The 19,741-nt window shown below is 41.0% G+C and overlaps 1 protein-coding gene across 1 annotated transcript; it reads left to right on the top strand.

The window, feature by feature from the left end:
* Positions 1-172: 172 nt before the first annotated feature.
* On the top strand, positions 173-15,647 carry mmel1 (membrane metallo-endopeptidase-like 1). Its single transcript, XM_069678520.1, has 24 exons — positions 173-236; positions 4,933-5,109; positions 5,418-5,462; positions 5,792-5,851; positions 5,963-6,124; positions 6,224-6,304; positions 7,584-7,679; positions 8,205-8,323; positions 8,887-8,952; positions 9,307-9,441; positions 9,732-9,821; positions 11,026-11,162; positions 11,266-11,359; positions 11,452-11,580; positions 11,795-11,893; positions 11,973-12,056; positions 12,133-12,236; positions 12,528-12,586; positions 12,736-12,855; positions 13,001-13,134; positions 13,264-13,329; positions 13,454-13,549; positions 13,935-14,011; positions 15,340-15,647. The coding sequence occupies exons 2-24, from the start codon at positions 4,953-4,955 to the stop codon at positions 15,437-15,439; spliced, it is 2,310 nt and encodes a 769-aa protein (XP_069534621.1). The 5' UTR covers positions 173-236; positions 4,933-4,952; the 3' UTR covers positions 15,440-15,647.
* The last annotated feature ends 4,094 nt before the right edge of the window (positions 15,648-19,741 follow it).

The following is a 19,741-nucleotide window of genomic DNA, read 5'->3' as shown; positions in this document are numbered from 1 at the left end:
ATCCCCTCCCTCCCTCCCTCCATCTCTGTCTCTCCCTCCCTCTCTCTCTCTCCGCTGCCTCACTCAGTCCCCGAGCAGCACACCGAGCTGGATAAACGTCTCCTTCAGCCCGCAGCTCAGTCTCATTTCTCCTCACACCAGCTCTGAGTGGATGCTCAGCAGGGGTGTTTGAGATATTAGCGCGCTGTGGGGGGGAAACTCCTCAGGGACTTCTACCATCCACACACAGAGAGAAGGTAAGCTTCTGGATTTCTTTAAGATTAGACTCCTGTTTGCTGTCAAGAACCAAAGTGAAGGTGGTTAAAGTTAAAGCTGCAGCCTTTAGGTATCTGTCAGTCTGTCATCAGGCCCGGGACGGATTTGTTTAAGTGCTTCATGAAGATATTTGTTAAGATTTTAAACTGTTGGGACATTTTGACTTGTGAAAATTGAATGCTGAGGTCAGCCTGAAGGTAAAGGGTCAACACAAAACTGCACAAAGTGCACCGATTGTTGTCAGCCTGACCTGCAGTTGAGTTAATCCTTATTTCTTTTGCAAGTTCACAGAAGAACAGTACCAGTCGCTGAGCACAGCCTAATCCTAATGTGCTTAAAACAAGGAGACCTCAAAACATTTAGTGCAGATTAGTCTCACTTTCAGAGAAAGGTTTTAAGTTTGACACACTGAACCTGTGACCTGCAAGATTGCACCACGCCACGGGTATATAAACACCTTATTTTACACATCAAATAATATGCCTACTTAGTCACTTGTCTTGCTCAATTATACGGCAGTGAAAACATATTCAGAACTCTGCCATTTGAGGTTAGAGGAGAGAGATTTTAACACAAAATCTGACACGCTGACACGCTCTTACTGATGACACAGAGTGACTTTGTGCTCCTGATGTAGTTGCATGACATGTTCAAAATCAAACTTGTGTTATCTTGATTTTCTGTGGAAGTCTGATCCCCAAGTTTGGACGGAGTTTAGTGGAAAATGCTCTGAATATGCTGCCTGTTCCTCCTCAGAAAAGGAGTACTTGGAAAAAGTCAGAGTTGGCTGCTGTTAGAGAACTCAGGTCAGTTTTAAAAGATCTGGAAAATAGTACTTTTGGTCGACGTGCCTGCAATCATTTTATGCACTGCATCTTTGCTAGAGACTGTCTATACTGTTCTGTATCATGTGGCAGTTGTCTTTGTCAGCTTATGTTGTTTGTCTTGATTGTTTAACAATGTTTTAATTTCAGCCAGATGTCCAGCTGGTTTGACGCATCATCTGCAGAGGCCTGCTGAGCAGCACCGTGATGCTCTGTACAGCTGATGCTGTAGGGAGAGAAGCACAATGTCGCCATCATTGAAGCTCGTTAGTGTGTTGTTTGTCTTAGTTGATTAAAATGAAAGTACTCTTATGAGGTTGACAAGCACCTTAGCTTATAGTAATAAGCAGCAGGGAGATGTTTGTGGGTTAATTGTGCCCTTGGTTTTGTCTGCCAGGATAAACAGAGGCAGTCCTTACCGATAAGTTGGTCAGAGTAGGACAATCTGCAAAGTTGGAAACAATACAACCTTTATCCATGATTTTTATCCCTTTATAGTGTTAAAGCCAAAATACTTTCTCACGGGCCGCTGGTTTAGCTCAGTTGTTTAGAGGCTACAGTCCTGCACTGATCACAGGTCAGTCTCCTGATCTGCTGATCTCATCCACGACTCTCTACTCCCCATACTTCCATAAAAAAAACACTTTATCACATTGTTAGATTTTGTTGTGTTTTTGAGACATGATTATCTGCTCAGCACACCTCACTACTTTTACTAGTTTTCCCATTTGGCTTTAAGTGAGAAAAACAAGAATATCATTACCTGAAAGCTGATGAGATGCCGTTTCTTGACCATGTTTGCACGGCAGTAAAAACTCCAATGTGTAAATGATACAGCTACTAAGCTTTTTAATAGTAATAGATAATAATATTAAACTTAATTTATAAAGCACGTTTCAAAACAAGGTTACAAAGTGCTTTACAAAATACAAGATAAAAATAGGTAAAGGAAAATTTAATAAGAGCAAAAAGAAACTTGTTTTCTTATGTCTCCTTGACTTAACAAAGCATGATATGCAGCTGAGTTAGTGCATTAATAACATACTAACATTCTAAGTCTGCCATTATTATGACAGGTATTAAAACCAATGTCATAGTTATGGTCAGAACTAACATCAACATCGACATGCTCCTCGCTCTGATCCTTGATTACAGTTTTGGTCATAACAATCACAGCTTTGCAGCACAATACATCCTGTACTCAACATAGATATAGAAGATATTCAGCCAGATTTTCATCTCCTTTATTGTAAAAATTGAATCCAATATAAAAAAAGAAAAACAAAATATATTTGACGTGCTCACTACGGCTTGCCGGCATACTGTGATTTAAATGATTGATATGATCCACTGTATTTGAAACTCATTCCACCAAGCCTGAGAATAATAAGATAAGGAAACAATTTCTGCATTTATTGATGCATTTCCTCGTCTGTGCCGTTTTTAAATGAAAATTAGCCACATATTTAGTATGCATAGTTTTCTAGGTTGTTACTAAATGCAATTGGAAATGCCGTCACCATATTTAACTTAAGTGCTAAATCCTGTCTGTTATCCTGAAACAGCGAGTAATGAAACAGAAATGCAGCAGCGCTATGTGAGGACATGCAAAGATGTAAATAAATCTTATTAGACAACTGATCTCGTATTAACACAACAGACACAGTCAGGTCCGTCTTTAACGCAGTTTCACATGATCTGGCCTCAGTAAGAGTTTCTGTGCAGGCTGAAGCTCTAACAAGCGCCTGCCTGCCCTTCATCACTGTAGAGCCAGATATGTGCCCATGAGTATTCATCAGGCAGGGCTAATGGGGCACAGCAGTGTGAACCTCTGATTTACAGCGCGGCCCCCGTCAGGCCTAATGATAGGGCGATGGGGCTGGTTATGGAGAAACAGGTGCTGCACAATGAATAGATGCAAAGCAATGCTGCTGAAAGCCACGGGTGATTGTCGTTTTGTCCCCTGCACAAACGCTCATTTGCAATATTGTGTTCACATACATAATTATTGTGCATGGAAATTAGCCCTCTGAAAGTAGGCTTACGGCTGGAGGCCTGGTGTGTGTGTGTGTGCAGGCGGGGGGGGGGGGGGGGGGGCAGATATTTGGACCAACAGTCGTCGGTGAAAGTAAGTTTAATGCTTAATTTACTGCTCCACAAATTGTTCCCAGAATTAATGTCACATTTAATAAACCCTTCTTCCCCGACTTTATTAACAACAGATGGAGCTGTATGATAAATAATGTTGTAAATGAACTCGTACACGGAACAAATATATTGAATATTTGGGTAATTAAAGCAGGTGGGCCGAGCCCTGGAGAACCAGCATTATTATAGTAAACTAATCATTTTCCAAGGCCTCATATGGTGTTAGGGTGGGACCATATGGACATAACTAAACATGGCAGAGAGACTGTAGGCCATAGGATTGAAAAATTTAGTGTTGCAGCGCTGCATTATAATGTTAAAACCAGATATATCACTGATTTAGATCACTAAATTGTGCAGTGCTGATACATAGAGACCAAATTAAATTTACTAAATGAGCAAAAAACTGATAGAATGATGGTGAGGCCTAAAGCACAGGTCTCCTCGCAATTATCAGAAAACGCTCTCAATACTATCAAGTCCTAGACTCATATATACATAGCTCAAAGATAAGACGTGCTGTACATTTCCAGCCTTTATGATCCAAACTTTAAAATAGAGTAATAAAGCAACATCTACTGGTGACCCCGAATGACTTGCTTTGGTTGGACATGGAAGCAAGCTGTTTTCTATGTTACTCTGATTGTTTCATTTAAGGGATTTTGAGAGGGACAAAGAGCTTCAAGTATCAAATAATTCCCTTGAAAAATTGAACACAATGAGTGTAAAATTGGAAAAATTAAACGCCAGGTTGGTCCTTCTGAAGAGCAACAGACAATTAAACTCTCCTACTAAATCCATCCATTATCTAGCTTATCCTGCTCAGGGTCGCTGGGGGAGCTGGAGCGTACCCCAGCAGTCATCGGACGAGAGGCGGGTTACAGCCTGGACTGATCAGTACACCTGGGGAATTATCGCCTCGGCTCCGATCGGAACACAAAACCCGTGTTGAGACGCTAATCTCTGCCCCCTTTCCGGTGCCATGCTATGCTCCATCGTACAACCTTTCACGCTCACACTTACGGGCAATTTAGAGTCACCAATGAACCCAAGGAGCATGTCTTTGGACTGAGGGAGGGAGCTAGGGAACATGGAGGGAACCCACACGTGCACGGGGAGAACATGTAAACTCTACACAGAAAGCTTTTGTCCAAACGAGGACTCGAACCAGGAACCTTCTAGCTGTGATGCAACAGCACTAACCACTGTGCAGCCCTCTCCTACAAAATCTCCCAATTCATTTTCCATTTGAATTCCTCCTATATTAAGATTAATAATGATTTATCAGAGGGAGTGTAGGCCCACTAGCTCGTTAATTTTAATCAAGACTATCACGACTTCTAAAGGAGGAAAAGGGGACAGTCGAAGGCCAATTTTGTGGATGCAGCAGACTTGAAAACTACTGATATGAAGGCTGTTAAAAAAACAGAAACCTCGCTGGAATCTTCTCATTACTTTAGAAGAGAAACACATGCAGAGTGACAAACTGTTCTCATACCACGAGACACACACTTTCACAACTCCTGTCAGTGAAGTTGTTGTAGGTGTTCGGCAGTTGAAGCTCACTCAGTGCAGGTCAGCTGGCACAGTTTACCGATGGATCACTGCACAGCCCACACACACACACGCACACACACACATATATACGCACACTGGTAGCTCTCTGCCTGGACCATCCCACACTCTAACGGTGTCTTTCCAACAGAGCCGGCAGTCAGGAGGAATATGGGCAAATCCGAAAGCCAAATGGATATCATGGAGAAATCGAGTAAACCTGGGAAGCGTCGTTGGACCGTTGCAGAGATCGGTCTGTCCGTGCTGCTGCTGTTGGTCAGCTGTGCCTTGGCCGGGCTGGTGGTCCTCTACACGTCGGCGGTGAAAGGTAACGGCTCTATCTAGAGATCTAGATGTTAAACATGGCAGCAGTGATGACAACTGTCTCCCTGCTCTGTGTTTGTGTGACTGAAAGCTGACGTTGACACAAGGAAAGACTCTAGAGAAGCTCTCAGACAAGCTTTATGCAAAATTGATGCACAAATGTCATCAGACAGACCTTTTTAAAGGTTAATGTTAGAATTAAAAAACTAAGGGTTTTGCATTACACACACACACAGGCCTAACCTTATAGATCTCAAGGCTTGTGTTTTGAAATTGGTTTGAGAAAATAAAAGATCTTTTGTGGACTTTCAGAACAATCTCTGAGGACGAGCGTGTCAAAGAGCTCAACAAGTGAAGGTGAGAGTTTGCCGCTTTAAGCCTTTAAACTGAACTCAGGATAAACTGAGGGATAAGTGGGTTTGCATGTGTCATTTTGGAGCCTGCACTTCTGATAGTCACCCTGTAATACTGTAATTCCCTTTACTGCATGATCAGCAGAGCCACACAAAAGTCACTGCTGACATCGCTCGTCTCTCTCTCTCTTTCTCTCTCACACACACACACACACAGACAAACTGTGCTATGGATTAAGGCATTTTAGAATTAGCGCTGTTTTTAATACAAAAACATCCTACTTCTGTTTTGTCAACATGCTTTCTCATTAATGTTGACCCTGATTTTTCCAGGCCAGCTGCTCCACTCCAACCCCGATGAAGTGTGCACAACTGCAGACTGTGTTACTGCAGGTAAAAGGAACTATTTTCTTTGCTCTCCTGCTGTTTCATTTTGCAAAGTCAACCCCTGATCTTTGCAAAAAAAAATGTTGAAAATCTTCACCCCCTCTTGTCTCTGTAAAGCCGCTCGACTCCTGCAGAACATGGACAAATCTGCGAAGCCATGTGATAATTTCTACCAGTACGCCTGCGGGGGTTGGCTGGAGCGACATGTCATCCCGGAGACAAGCTCCCGTCACAGCGTCTTTGACATTCTGAGGGACAAGCTGGAGATTGTCCTCAAAGGTCAGCTCGATATTCAGTGGTCGGTGGGCGACAGAGTTCAGAGCTGTGCGTGGTTGTTCATACAGAGCGGAAATGTCTGCGTGTGTTTTGTTGTCGCAGGTGTTCTGGAGACGGAGAGCGAACAGGACAGAGACGCCATCAAGAAGGCCAAAATCCTGTACAGCTCCTGCATGAACGACAGTAAGGATCTTTCAGCACAGTGTGAAAATGGGTATTTAATTTCTGAAACAAGGTGAGGGTGCTGACAAAAACTGTTCCTGGAGCTGTTGATCATATCAGGACACCTTCCTCGGCCGCGGAGAATGCCATGTAATATCTGTTTTCTAATCATGCTGGCCAAGGTAGGAAACAGTGTGATGATAGAGCAAGATCTGCTTGGCTACCTGTGATTGACAAGTCATTACCACGGTGACCTGTCATTCAGGATAGAGACAGAACAATGCGTCGTCCAAATATGGTCACTTCTGATTTCAAAACAGACGAAGATGGTGTCGGACCAAATACCAAACTCTAGTTTATAGTTATAAAACATCTTTTGACTTCCAACCATCTGATACAAAAACATTTGTAACAGACATTACTGCTTACAGACAAATATTTAAGACTTTTGTAAATTAAATATTTGACTTTTCAATGCCTGCAAACCAGAAATCTGTAGATTTGAATACTTTTCAATACCTGCAGATTCTCTGCTCAGCAGATGGAGCTGCCCACTTGAAAATGTTGATGTTAGAGCAGCTCCAGTCATGTTTCAAGACATATAAAATGCTCTGTTTGAAATAATAAATTGTCTAATATGTTTTTTTCTGCAAAATACTTAATTACCTTGTACAAATCCTCCTAAGACATCTCCTTCTCCCCCATTAAAAATTCCTGACTCTGCATAGTCCCCGCCCACTACGTGCTATGTTTCTCCTTTTGTAAAAGTACAGCCGAAAACAAAACACGTCTCTGCCATCGTTTAGTGGCAACTTGTTGAAACTTATCTAGCTTGAAATGTAGTAATTAGTAGTCGTTACGTTAGTAGTCAGTAGTGAGTTTGCAAAAAGTACGATGATGGTTACAGCTGGCTCGCGCATCACCGAAGTGGTTGCCATAGGTTGCACATAATGATATGCATAGCCCAGCCATGGAGACGACTGCTTATGTTGTCCCTGATATGTCTTGTAGCACATGAACAAAGCCACATGGAGATGTTAACAAGGTTAAAAACTTGATTTTCACTGGAGGGGGTCTTTAAACTTCCATTTTTCTGAACCTAAAAGATTTCTCGCCTATGTTGGCTTAAACGCTGAGATTGAAAGTTAATTCTTGTGGTGAGATCAATCTCTCAATTTGAATCACACCTACAATAAAAAAGCTCTGTCAGTCACAAAGAAGCATGTTGTTTTACAGAATGAGCATTAGAGTGACTACAGTGTTGTTGTTTTGTTTATAACTTGTGATATCTCACCTGCAGGCCTCATCGAGCAGCGTGACTCACAGCCCCTCCTGAAGCTCATCGAAAGTATCGGAGACTGGCCTGTGGCCTCAGACGACTGGAACACCACAACAGGTAGAGATACCCCTGAACCACACTCTGATTAATGTTTACAGTTTGTTTTTGTACAACGTGCACATGGAACACATCCACACAACAGTCCTACTCAAATACATGTGCTCACGCAGAGCCTGTGAAGCTATATTTGTGCCCAGTGAATTGCTGAGTACGAGCTTTGTTGGCGGGATCGAGAGGCCGGCCAAGGCTCTTCAGCTGAGCAGTCAGGTGTGGAGTTTGGTGATGAGTGGGAAGAGGAGCAGGGCCTCACTCAGGACTGTGAAGAAGGAGGCTTTAAATAGTCTACTCTGCTCTTCCCCAAGCTCCAGCCTCTTCAATTAAATGTAATCACGGACGATGGCTCAACCGAATTGACCGCATATAGCTGCATCTGCACACACAGATTTACACACAGAGAGTCAAGTAAAATGAGGAGCCAAGGCAAATAGGGGGTCTGATCTTTACAGCCTGCCTCACTGAAAAGCTCTTTACAACTTTAAAAGTGAGTTTAAATTAAGAGCTGCTTTCTTCCTGTTGATGCAGAGGACGCATGGAGCCTGGAGGACACACTGGCAACCCTCACAGGTCGTTTCCACAAGAAGGTTCTGCTCGAAATGTACGTGTGGACGGACGACCGTGACTCTCGTCGTCATATCATTTATGTAAGATCGCAGTCTATTGAAGCACAAATAACCATTTACAGCCACAATATAATTAAACTGCTTTATCTTAATTATTTTTAATCACTCATACCATATCTTTGACACTTAGCCCAAGCACATCCATTATCCTGGAGATGTGTATCTTTTTAAATTAATGTTTAGTTTCATTTTTATAAAAGGCTTAACTAGTTTTAAGTAAATATCACTCAAACAGGAGAAAGAAGTGTATTTGTTAGGGACTATTTTCAGTGGGGATGAATACACAATGGGTGCGCTTGGGAGTTTTTAAGACTGTGTATGGGATAATAAAGGGACATTTTACCCACTGCAACTTGTGCTTTTAATACTATAGTTTTATTAGAGGTCTGTTGCAATAAGGAACGCGATACATCAGACTTAGGCTACACAGATAATACTTGTTAGTAGGATTTATTCATTGGTTGGTTTTGGTCCGTCCACGGGATATGTTACATTGACATCCACATTCTTTAATTATACACATTATATATATTTTGTTTTGTACACACAAAAACACTTAAAATCTCTTCCTGTATTCTGTTAAGATTGACCAGCCGGGACTTGGAATGCCATCAAGAGACTATTACTTCAACGATGGCAATTACAAAAAGGTGAGGTCTTAAAGGGACAGTTCATCCTAATCAAACACAAAAAGCATATCTTCTGACTTCACTCTCAGGGTATCTTATCATGCACATTTTATTTTTGAGAGATATCTCGCTTTTAGATATCTGCCTCCATCCCAGTGCAATGTAGGTGAATGAGATGACAGAATGTTAAAGTTATAGCTGCGTCAAACTACTTTCTGCAGAAGAAATTGGCTAAATAAGTTAAATTGTAGTTAATAAACTTCAGTGTTGAGTTTCATAATGTAATTTTACTTTTCTGAGTGGTTAGACTATAATTCCATTCACCTCAGTTGTCCTGACACAACCTCAGATTTATCGCTTGTGATTGCACCACAGGTTCGAGAGGCCTACCTTCATTTCATGGTTTCTATTGCGAAGATAACCCGAGAGGACAGGAACTTGACTCAGGATGACGACCGCGTGTGGGAGGAAATGATGCAAGTGCTGGAGCTGGAGACAGACATAGCCAATGTGAGTGCCAGCCACAACAGGAAATAAATCTGTGGGAAGAGGGATAAAGAAAATGAATAATGACAAGATGAAAAATGAGCACCTCCTCTCTGCCTTCAATAATGGAGAGAACCAGGTTACATTTAATGTGAACAAAGGAGATCAGCCAAGCTTTAACCTTTTTTTGTGTCTGCCAAGATCATGACGAATGACTCTTTGCTGATGAAAGGAAAGTAAAAAGTTAATATATGTGTATATATATATCCATGCATAAGTTTATAGGAGACTTTTTCCTTCCTGTTGCTGGACAGGCCACATCACCAGCAGAGGAGCGCCAAGATGTCACCGTCCTCTACAATAAGATGACTCTTGGAGAGCTGCAGAGCACATTCGGCCTCAATGTAGGTGTAATTTCTGTTAAAAAAAAAGTGCTTCAAATAAACTGGTTTAAAACATGTAACCACTGTGTCTTTGACAGACAGAGTGCAGAAACTAAATGAATTAATTAATATATATCCACTTAGTTGGGGTGCCTTTAAGCAGGGCAGTCGGGAGCTGTACACTTTAATGAACCAGAGTAGGCAGTTATGTAAATAAGAGACATTGTTTGTAGCACATTTAGCCATAAAGTAATTATTTCTAATGAGCTGATATGTGTCCAAACTTTAGAAAAGGAACCATCTGCTTGTATAGGACTGCAGATAGAAGCTAGCATGTATGGCTAAATCTGGCACATTTCCATGACGGACTCAAGTGCTCATGTTATTTAATGTGCATTTTTCTCAAATAGAATAAATATAAAACATAGATACACTTGTTCACTTTCTTACTGAGAGTTTATGAAAAGATTGATACCACTCTCATTTCTATGTGAGAAATATGAAGCTAACCGGTTAGCGTAGTGCTAACATGTGGGGGGACAGCTAGCTTAACTCTGTCCAAAGGTAAAATGATTACGCTACAGCTACACAGCAGCATTTACATTTTATATATTTATTAATTTTGCAAAACAAAACATATAACATTCGAATTAGTAATCTTTAGAGATCACAGTAGATGGATATAGTTAGCTTTGGACCATGTTAGCTGTACATGATGGATTCCAATCTTTGTGCTTAGCTAAGCTAACAGACTGCTGGCTCTAGCTAGCTCTTGAAGAATAAAGTATAAAGAATAATGGATTAAACGCCACAGTGTTAAGTGGAGGATTACCTCAGCCTTTTTTTGTACCTAATAGCATCTTGTATTTCATTGTTGACGTGTTACAGATGTCAATTTAAAGAGCAATATAGGAGGCACATTGTATCTGGTAGTTCAATATGTGAAGATGTACAAGTGTTGCTAAAACATTTATTCTCATTTGATTTGTTATATTGACAATATTTTTATATATTTATAATAATTAGACTGTTCCTAGTGTTCACCAGCCTTAATGCAGATACTATCCTGCAGCTTAGCTCTACTTTTAATGATTTGGCTTATTTGAGAAGGTAGACTCCTCTTCAAATATTAAGACAGGTTGCTTGGATCCTGTCCATTTTAATCATATTAGAATGCTAATCATATTCAGTACATGTGAAAAGATCTCTATGTTCTGTTTTCCAGGGTTTTAACTGGACACGCTTTATTCAAGGCGTGCTGTCCGGTGTGTCCATTGAAGTGAAAGTAGAGGAGGAGGTGGTGGTGTACAGCTCTCCCTACCTCGAGAAGATGAATGACGTTCTCTCCCGACACAGTGTCAGGTTAGTTTAAGAGTGTTATGCCAAAAGTAGTCCATGAAAATGTAATTGTAACAGAATATCTTCAACTGAGCAAAACAATTAACCAAAACATTTATATTTTCAGAACTATGCAGAACTACCTCACCTGGCAGCTCATTATCGACAGAGTTAATAGCTTGAGCCGCCGTTTCAAAGATGCCAGAGCGCGTTACAGGAAGGTGCGATGAGCATGACACAACAGAATAGCTCACATTAACATGAACCTTTTCAAAGTCTGAATAACACTGTGTGTCTTTGTGTGTGTGCTAAGTCTCTCTATGGGACCACTGTGGAGGACGCTTGGTGGAGGGAATGCGTCCGTTATGTTCAGAACAGCATGGAGAACGCTGTGGGAGCTCTGTATGTGCGAGAGACATTTGCTGGAGAGAGCAAACAAATGGTGAGTCGTTTTTTAACCGTAAAAGGAGTCCTATCTGAATTAAAGAACAATCAACAGACTGTAACAAGCAAAAATGACATTAAACAATGAATTAGCAGCATCCAGCAACATGACATGTGCATTCACTGGTCATGCCTAGAAAATACTCTAGTGTAAGCTGACTCCGTAGCTAAGTCCCCATAATGATGAAAGATTGTGATCACATGGTTCACAGGTCAGCGATCTTATCAGTAAGATCCAGCAGGCTTATGTGGAAACACTGGAGGAGCTGAGCTGGATGGATGCTCCCTCCAAGGAGAAGGCAAGAGAGAAGGTAAAGCACACAGCCGATCTGAGAGAATAAGGCTGTATCTTCTCGAGATGTTACACTGATTGTTCTGCGTCTCTTGCAGGCCATGGCAATCAAGGAGCACATTGGCTATCCAGACCACATTCTGCAGGGCAACAACAGGAAGCTTGACCAGGAGTACGCTCATGTAAGTAGTAGTCTATTTCCAGGATCATTAGCTGATTGATGCACTTGGCACTGATTTGACCTTTTTCTCCTCCCAGCTTAATTTTAGTGAAGAACACTATTTTGAGAACATCCTGGAGAACCTTAGGTCGGAAGCACAGAAGAGCCTGAAGAAGCTCAGAGAGCCGGTTGACCCTGACCTGTAAGCTTGAGTCGTCTAACTGTCCTTATTTTTAGCTCATCACCATGTATCAAGTGTATGATGTTAAACATCATCTAGGATGACAACACAGATCCTTTCTTTAAATTAGGTTGATTAGACAAAAATAGCGAATGTTTTTACATTTAACAGCTTTGTGCTCAGCCATAACGTAACATAACATATGTCTAACATAGCCACGTGTTATCATGAAGTATATCCTGAGAAGGTGGACGTTTTGCAGCAAAAATAATGTTCTCTTTGTCTCTCATTTTTCAATTATAAACTCCTCAGGTGGATCATCGGTGCTGCTGTGGTGAATGCTTTTTACTCACCCAACAGAAACCAGATAGGTAAGAGCTTTATGAGGCCATCCAAAGCCTCTTTGAAAAATTAGAGATGTTTTTCATGTAAACACAAAACACGTCATTCCTCTTTGTAATCCTGTTTATAGTTGTCAGCACTTATCGTGTTTTCCCTGCTGTTGTTTTTGCCTTTGCAGTGTTTCCAGCAGGAATCCTGCAGCCTCCTTTCTTCAGTAAACAGCAGCCCCAGGCCCTCAACTTCGGAGGGATAGGGATGGTTATAGGACATGAGATCACACATGGATTTGACGATAACGGTGAGAAACGAGTGATGCATCTGATACTTTGGGAAACCTGAGCTGTTAAATGCTGTTTATCTTTCTGTCATAAATAGCTGTAATAGGTTACATGCATCATATTTGGTAAACGGAGTATCACTTCATGTGTCGTGTTTTCTTGCAGGGCGTAATTTTGACAAGGATGGTAACATGCTAAACTGGTGGAGTAATTACTCAGCGGAGCATTTTAAAGAGCAGTCGCAGTGCATGGTGCAACAATACGGCAACTTCAACTGGAAGCAAGCAGGAGGACAAAACGTAAGCACCCACGGGGCATGTGTGAAATTAAATGTTTGTTTGTATTGGCTGTAATCCCTGACAATTTAAACCATGTATTAAGTGATTACCAGGATGAGTGTGTTCATGCTTTTGTGTGTGTGACTGCAGGTCAGCGGCATCAGCACTTTGGGGGAGAACATCGCAGATAACGGAGGGGTTCGTCAAGCATATAAGGTTGGCTGTTATCTGCTAACGTGCAACACACCATGTTGCTATTTCTGCAGCATTGATAATGATACACTTTCTGCACGTGTGATTCTGGTTTTAAACGTGTATGTGTGTGTGAGTGTGTCTACAGGCTTATCTAAAGTGGGTGGAGACGCAGGGTGAGGAGCCTCGTCTCCCAGGTCTAGACATGGATCACAAGCAGCTCTTCTTTCTTAACTTTGCCCAAGTAAGTAAGAATATTCAGAGGGAATTTGATTTCTGAAAGTCGTATTATTTCACACAGGGGGCATGGTTTCTCCATGTGGAGTCGAGAGCCAAATCGCAGCAGGGGCATTTTTCAGTGGATGTTGAGAAGTAAACACTGATACAAAGGGAAAGGGTCGGGGGTAATGCGCTGAAGCAATCCCAGAGCAAATCAGTGTTCAGCAACACACTAAGGAGACAAGATGAGCTGCCAAAGTAAAGAGCATCGAGGTGCCAGGGAATTTACTACATAAGCAGAGAACTGATTTTGAAGATAATATGGGTCAAATGTCCAAATGTTTTGGAACAAGTATATTATAACTTGAACCAAACCAGATTACTCTCTTCTCATGTTATCTTCCTTCTAGGTGTGGTGTGGTGCTTATCGGCCTGAATATGCCAGCCAGTTTATCAAGACTGACTCGCACAGTCCCTTAGAATACAGGTAAGGAGCTCCAGCATGCTCAGATATACTTCTGAATCAATATCAGTCTTTTAACAGGTAGGTTCATGGATTCAGTACACAAGTTAAGAAGGATTTCTTTAATGCTATTAACTCCAGATCATGACCTAATAATTTCAATACCTTAAAATAATAAAGGGTGACTTATCTCGAGTCTACATCGAGACTGATTGGATGAAACTACCGCTCCCTTGAAGAGTACATTGTGGCCTGAAATCTACTGTTGTAAATACATGTCTCCTTTTTTCATTTTGGATCCAAACATGTTGAAAAAGTGCTTCATAATATAAAAGCTAAGTGAAGCCCTTTTCACACTGCGGTTCCGCCTCAGCGCCGAAACATAGCTCCATGGTCATGCAGCCTCTGCCATTTTACATTGGACCAAGCAACACGGGCGTAAAGCAGAAGCAATACGTGTAAACAAACAGCGTGCTTCAAATATACACACACAGCACTGTTCCGCGCTGCTGGCTCTGCTGTTTACACAGACGCCGTTTTGCCTCTGTTACACCTCTGTTACTACCTACGATACCGGCTCAGAGGTTGAATGACTTCACCTCACCATTCTGCCTCCGTGCCGGAACGTGACAGAGGTCGGATAATCCCGCCTTGAACTGGCAGTGTAAAACGGGCTTGTGATAATAAAGACAGGCTAACTGTTTTTGTAGCTACATGATGAGGCCCAGCACGCTCACTGGATACACCATATGGCTAGTGCCAAACTGCAGCCGGACAAATCCAGCAGCCAATGAAAAAGAGTTAACACCTAAAGAGACCAAATCAGAGCTAAAAGGCAGTGAAAATTGGACTTACATTCATCTTGTTGCCAGAATCCAGACTCTTAATCAATGCATATGTTGCTCCGTGACTGCTGGATGTGTGAATAAGCCGCTGTTTAGTGACAAGGGTGCTCCCTGTCAGCACTGGGTTAATGGCTTGTTTCTGCTGCCGCCAAAAAGACCAAAGGAATGTTAGTCATTGTAGGTTTTTTAGTAATTTTCCACCTATATTCATGAGTCACATAAGCCTTATACTGTTGTTACTCTCCCTGCTGATGAATGAAAAGAGCTGCTTCAACTTTCCTCCAGTCTCAGCAAAGCTGCACACCTCAGGCGGACACGGCTGACACTTTGAATCTTAAGACTCACCACATAGTCGATAAAAGCCCAACGCTCCCGTCTGAAAACTATTTTGTTGAGCCTAAGCAACAAAGCAGTGGAATCATTACAGCTCCAATCAGTGATCCAGACATAAGGAAGCTGTAATTAAACATTTTACATACTAATGTCTTGTTTTTCTATTGTCATTAGGGTGCTTGGATCGCTCCAGAATTTCGAGGCGTTCTCAGAAGCTTTTCAGTGCCAAAAGGGGAGTCTGATGAACCCCGAGCAGAAGTGTCGTGTCTGGTAGAAAGTTTTACTCTTGGGTATTTATTTCTTGACGAGGACAACTCAAATCTAAAGAAAAAAGTTGTCCTTGTTTAACACACGGAGACATTGTGCTTATTCCAATATACTTGGAGCCGAGTGATGACGCTGATGTTTGCATATAGTGTTGATGTATTTAAAATGGAGGACATCTTGGACCAGGAGTTTTCAAACTAAAAGCATGTTGACTATACAAAAGAAACTTGCTTCTCAAGTTAAAGTGTTGTCTTTGGATGAGTAGATCACTTGTGTTTGCTGTTTCCCACAACAGATGAGGAGTGGGTACATAAAAAAATGGCTGCATAGAAAACTAGAGACCTTGTCAAAAGGTTAGATCTCATTCGGATGGCTTTTAATGCTTTGCCAGCCTTCTTTGAATTAATCCTTATAAAAAATATCTTGTGCAGATCTCTGTGATTTATCCATGAACGTTTGGCACCGAGCTGCCTTTCTTTGACCTTATGTTTCCAAGACATTGTGGAAAAAACCGATGAACAAATCTGACTCTGACAAGGCAGTGTGAAATAAATGAAAGCTCGGCGCTTTGCCGAAGTAATGCTTCAATAGAATTAGTCACACTCTGAGAGTTTCGCTCATTCACTGTTACATGACACAAATTATCTAAAGACTTTAAGACTGTTAAATCTTTGCAGCTTTAACCTTAAATTAACGTTCTGCTAAAGCTGCTGCTTTCAACATTTTTACACTTACAGAGTGGAGAGATATTGAACATTTACAAAGTGATTTAGTCCTTTTTGGAGGATTTTATTTTCTAAGTTTGTTTATCAGGTTCTGCAAATGATTGTTGCTCAATATTACTGCAGAAATGTAGATGTGTGTGTCATGCTGTAAAAAGAAAAATCATATTCCAGATGTTTCAAAAAAATATAGGTGGCCTGCTGCTTTGTAGCTTGTGTGAAAACACCTGTTGGTGACAGAGTGAAGTGATAATGTTTAAAGGCTATCACTTTATAGCATCGTTGGTTTCTGCCAAGTTTAGGTTCAGGTTATACGGTCGGTTTCTATTCAAGGCTGTGTTGTGAGTTTGAAGCTCATTCTTCTTTTTACATGATTTTTAGAGGCTCCCAAGTGTTCAAAAAAGACAGATATATAGCTAAAGAACACACCTACATTCATTTAAATTCTAATATCTGCTTGTAATATATCTGTAATTACTTTTAACTCGAACTGCAGCTTGATTTATTGAAAAACTGTTCCTTTGCAACAGTTTGCTGAGAAAAGATGCAAACACTCAATGATAAGACTTTTAGCCTCTAGGCGTAGCCAATTACATGCTACGGGGACGGGAGCAGAAAAACCTCAGATAACATCACACATGGACGAGCAGCAGATGAAGTGCTCTGCCCTCTGATCTCACATTGATCAGCGCTGTGTAAGATGAAAGGATGGAGTGCGGTGTGCTGAAGCGTGGTGACCGCCAGTAGCCGAAACCACCAGCCTGCAGGCAGAAACACTGAAGAATGGAGCTTGTCATTAAAGAGATGGCCAGGGCCAGGACTGTTATTTTCTACCTTTATTAACCAGTAATGACGGGAGAATCAAAGCGGAGCAGATCTCATAAGAGTGGCTGCAGGAAGATACTTTTGTGCTGAACAGAGCCTTTATAGAGCAGGAGAAAAAAACAGCCTGTTTTGAATGTTTGAACACGACTTTTAGGTCTCAACAGAGGCTGCTGAATTGAATGTGTATATTGAAGCTTTACGCTCTCAGTCCGTCTCTCAGTCTTCACATATTGGCGTATACTGTTGCTTTAGCACTGTTTTACTCAGAATGTAAGTGTTGATAGTGTGCTGCCACGTTTAAGCTAACGTTTGACATTTTGGGAAATACACTAATTGACTTTCTGGCAGAGAGTTCGATGAGACAAATGATACCTCTCTCATTTCTGTCTGTTAAATGTAAACGACAGCCTGCAGATGGTAACATTAGCTTAGCATTAAGACAGGAAACAGTTCTGGCTCTGTCCAACGTAAACAAAACCTTTTGACCCATCTCAAAACAAGCATGTACTTCCATTGTTTAATACACACATTTTATCAGAGGTCATATGCTGGACAAGCATTTTTGACCTCTCAGTATATTTTTGATTTCATAGAGCTGCTGACCGAACTGCCTCTGGACACATCAACCAATCAGAGCAGCACAATGTATGACATATCGGTAGGCGGTAATATGCTAGGTAGCTAAATCAAACATCCAATTCCTAGAGCTTCTATTGATACAACATAAAAGGATGTTTGGTATGACATGATTAAGTAGCCAACATTTACCATTTAAACCTAATGTGAACTACAGTCAGTTTGTTTGATGATGTAGATTCACTACATCCCACATCAGCAGCAGCCATTTTGGTTGTTTACAAAATGCAACAACTTAAACCGGCCCTGTCTTAGATAAAAAGTTGTGATTGGCCCGACCTAAACCAGGTCAGACATAAATCTGTCCGAACAGGAAGGTGTAACGGACGCATCTGCCAGAGCAAATAAGAAATGAAGTTGCACTTTTATCTGTTGGCAAGACTTAATAGTAGACTAATTCTTGGCACCAACAAGCAACTCATAGTTTCAAGTTCATCATGTGTTACCTTTGGACAGAGCCAGGCTAGCTGTTTTTACCCTGCTTCCAGGCTTTGTGCTGAGCTAAGCTAACTGGGTGCTAGCTTCATATTTACCAGACAGATGGGAGAATGGCATCAATCCTCTTACCTCACTCTTCCCAAGAAAGCAAACAAGTGTATATCTTCAAATGTCAAAGCATTTTTTGAACAAAAAGGCGCATTTATCTTGTCTGGTTCAGAGGAATGCTGGAGGATAAATCATAAGCTACGGGGCAACATGGGGCTGCTGTTTGAAGGGCAGCAGCTGAAGCTCAGACTCTTGTTTATTTTGTCTGGTTTTACTCAAAAAAATACAGAAAAAGTTAGAAATTGTTAACTAAACACAAATGGGAACATGATATAGAAAGTGTTGTTGTCGATACTCGATGTTCTATACTGCAGTATTTACATAGAAAGGATTTAAATCAGATAACAAAGAGAGCTTATATTTCTTGCCTTAGTTCTAGCTTCACACTGGGTGAAATTGTGTTGTATAGAAATGAAAAAGCCAAGAACAAATACATTTTTGTAATATATAAACATGTTTATCTGTATACCCATCAGAGGAGTTTATTTATCTACATGAATATTTATGAAATAACGTTGCTTTGCAAGGATTCAAGATGTTTTATGAATGTTCCTGCTGCTATGTAATTAGCTAGATGCTATTAAAGTAAATGTCTCTACTGCTACAATCTCAAGTCTTTAAATGTGTAATTTCTATCCTAATATATATTTGTCTAAAAACATGATTGTCATGCTTAGGATTCATTGTCATCTGTGCAGAGACAAAAAGTGGATTTTTTTCCCCTGTATATGTTTGTAATTGCATTGATTGTTTTTTAGTACGTCTTGACATATCTAACTCTAACACTAATTCAGAATAAAATCTATTGAACAATTTATGCCTGTGATGCCCTTAAAGCACTCAAAAGCATTATGTAATGTCCATGTTACAGAGTGTTGCCGTCATGTGTCCTCTCACTGTATTTGAACCGAGGCTCGTGGTTGTTAAGTTTATAGTCCGTAAATAAGAAGCAGTTTGGCTTAGGGGTTAAAGTACAGTCCCGTCCTTGGTTGTACTTAGCAATCGATTTTAAACACCCAGTTCACTGTGTAAGCAGGTTTCACAGACTTTATTTCTTATTAAGGAAGCTTTGAATGGTGAAATGCCACATAACATACATTTATCAATACGTAATGGACACTTTAAAGCTGGCCCTACTTCTTTATCCTACAGAGCAAGAATCAAAAACTGTTGCACCAACTGTCCTTTTATGAACCCAAAGAACAACAAACATACAACATGATCCAATTTTGTGTCCAGGTTTTATTCCCTTTTTACTAGTTTTAAAAAAAAAGATTATTATTTTGCCTTTATTTATAGGACAGCTGAAGAGAGACAGGGAATGTGGGGAGTAGAGAGTGGGGGTGACATGCACTAAATAATCGGCAGACTGGGAGTCGAGCCTGTGGAAGATGCGTCAAGGACTACAGCATCTGTAAATGGGGCGCCTGCTCTACCAACTGAGCTAAACCAGCAACCCCCCCTTTTTACTTGTTTACTTAAACAGGTTTGGTGATACTTTGCTACTTGATTGTGTTTCCATTTGTCTTATATGACATGAAAGTGTCATGAAAGTTTGTTCAGACATTCATGCTTCCCAG

Source organism: Semicossyphus pulcher, unplaced genomic scaffold (genome assembly GCF_022749685.1).
Source record: "Semicossyphus pulcher isolate SPU_LCO1_2020_fin unplaced genomic scaffold, fSemPul1.0.p SCAF_3, whole genome shotgun sequence".
Taxonomy (NCBI): Eukaryota; Metazoa; Chordata; class Actinopteri; order Labriformes; family Labridae; genus Semicossyphus; species Semicossyphus pulcher.
Note: the sequence above shows the minus strand (reverse complement) of the source record. Positions and strands in the feature narration are given on the sequence as shown.

Coding starts and splice junctions, on each gene's coding strand:
- mmel1 (XM_069678520.1), top strand. CDS start 4,953: ATGGGCAAATCCGAAAGCCAAATGGATATCATGGAGAAATCGAGTAAA. Junction 6,125..6,223: donor GCTGGAGATTGTCCTCAAAG/GTCAGCTCGATA, acceptor TTGTTGTCGCAG/GTGTTCTGGAGACGGAGAGC. Junction 13,550..13,934: donor TCTTTCTTAACTTTGCCCAA/GTAAGTAAGAAT, acceptor TCTTCCTTCTAG/GTGTGGTGTGGTGCTTATCG.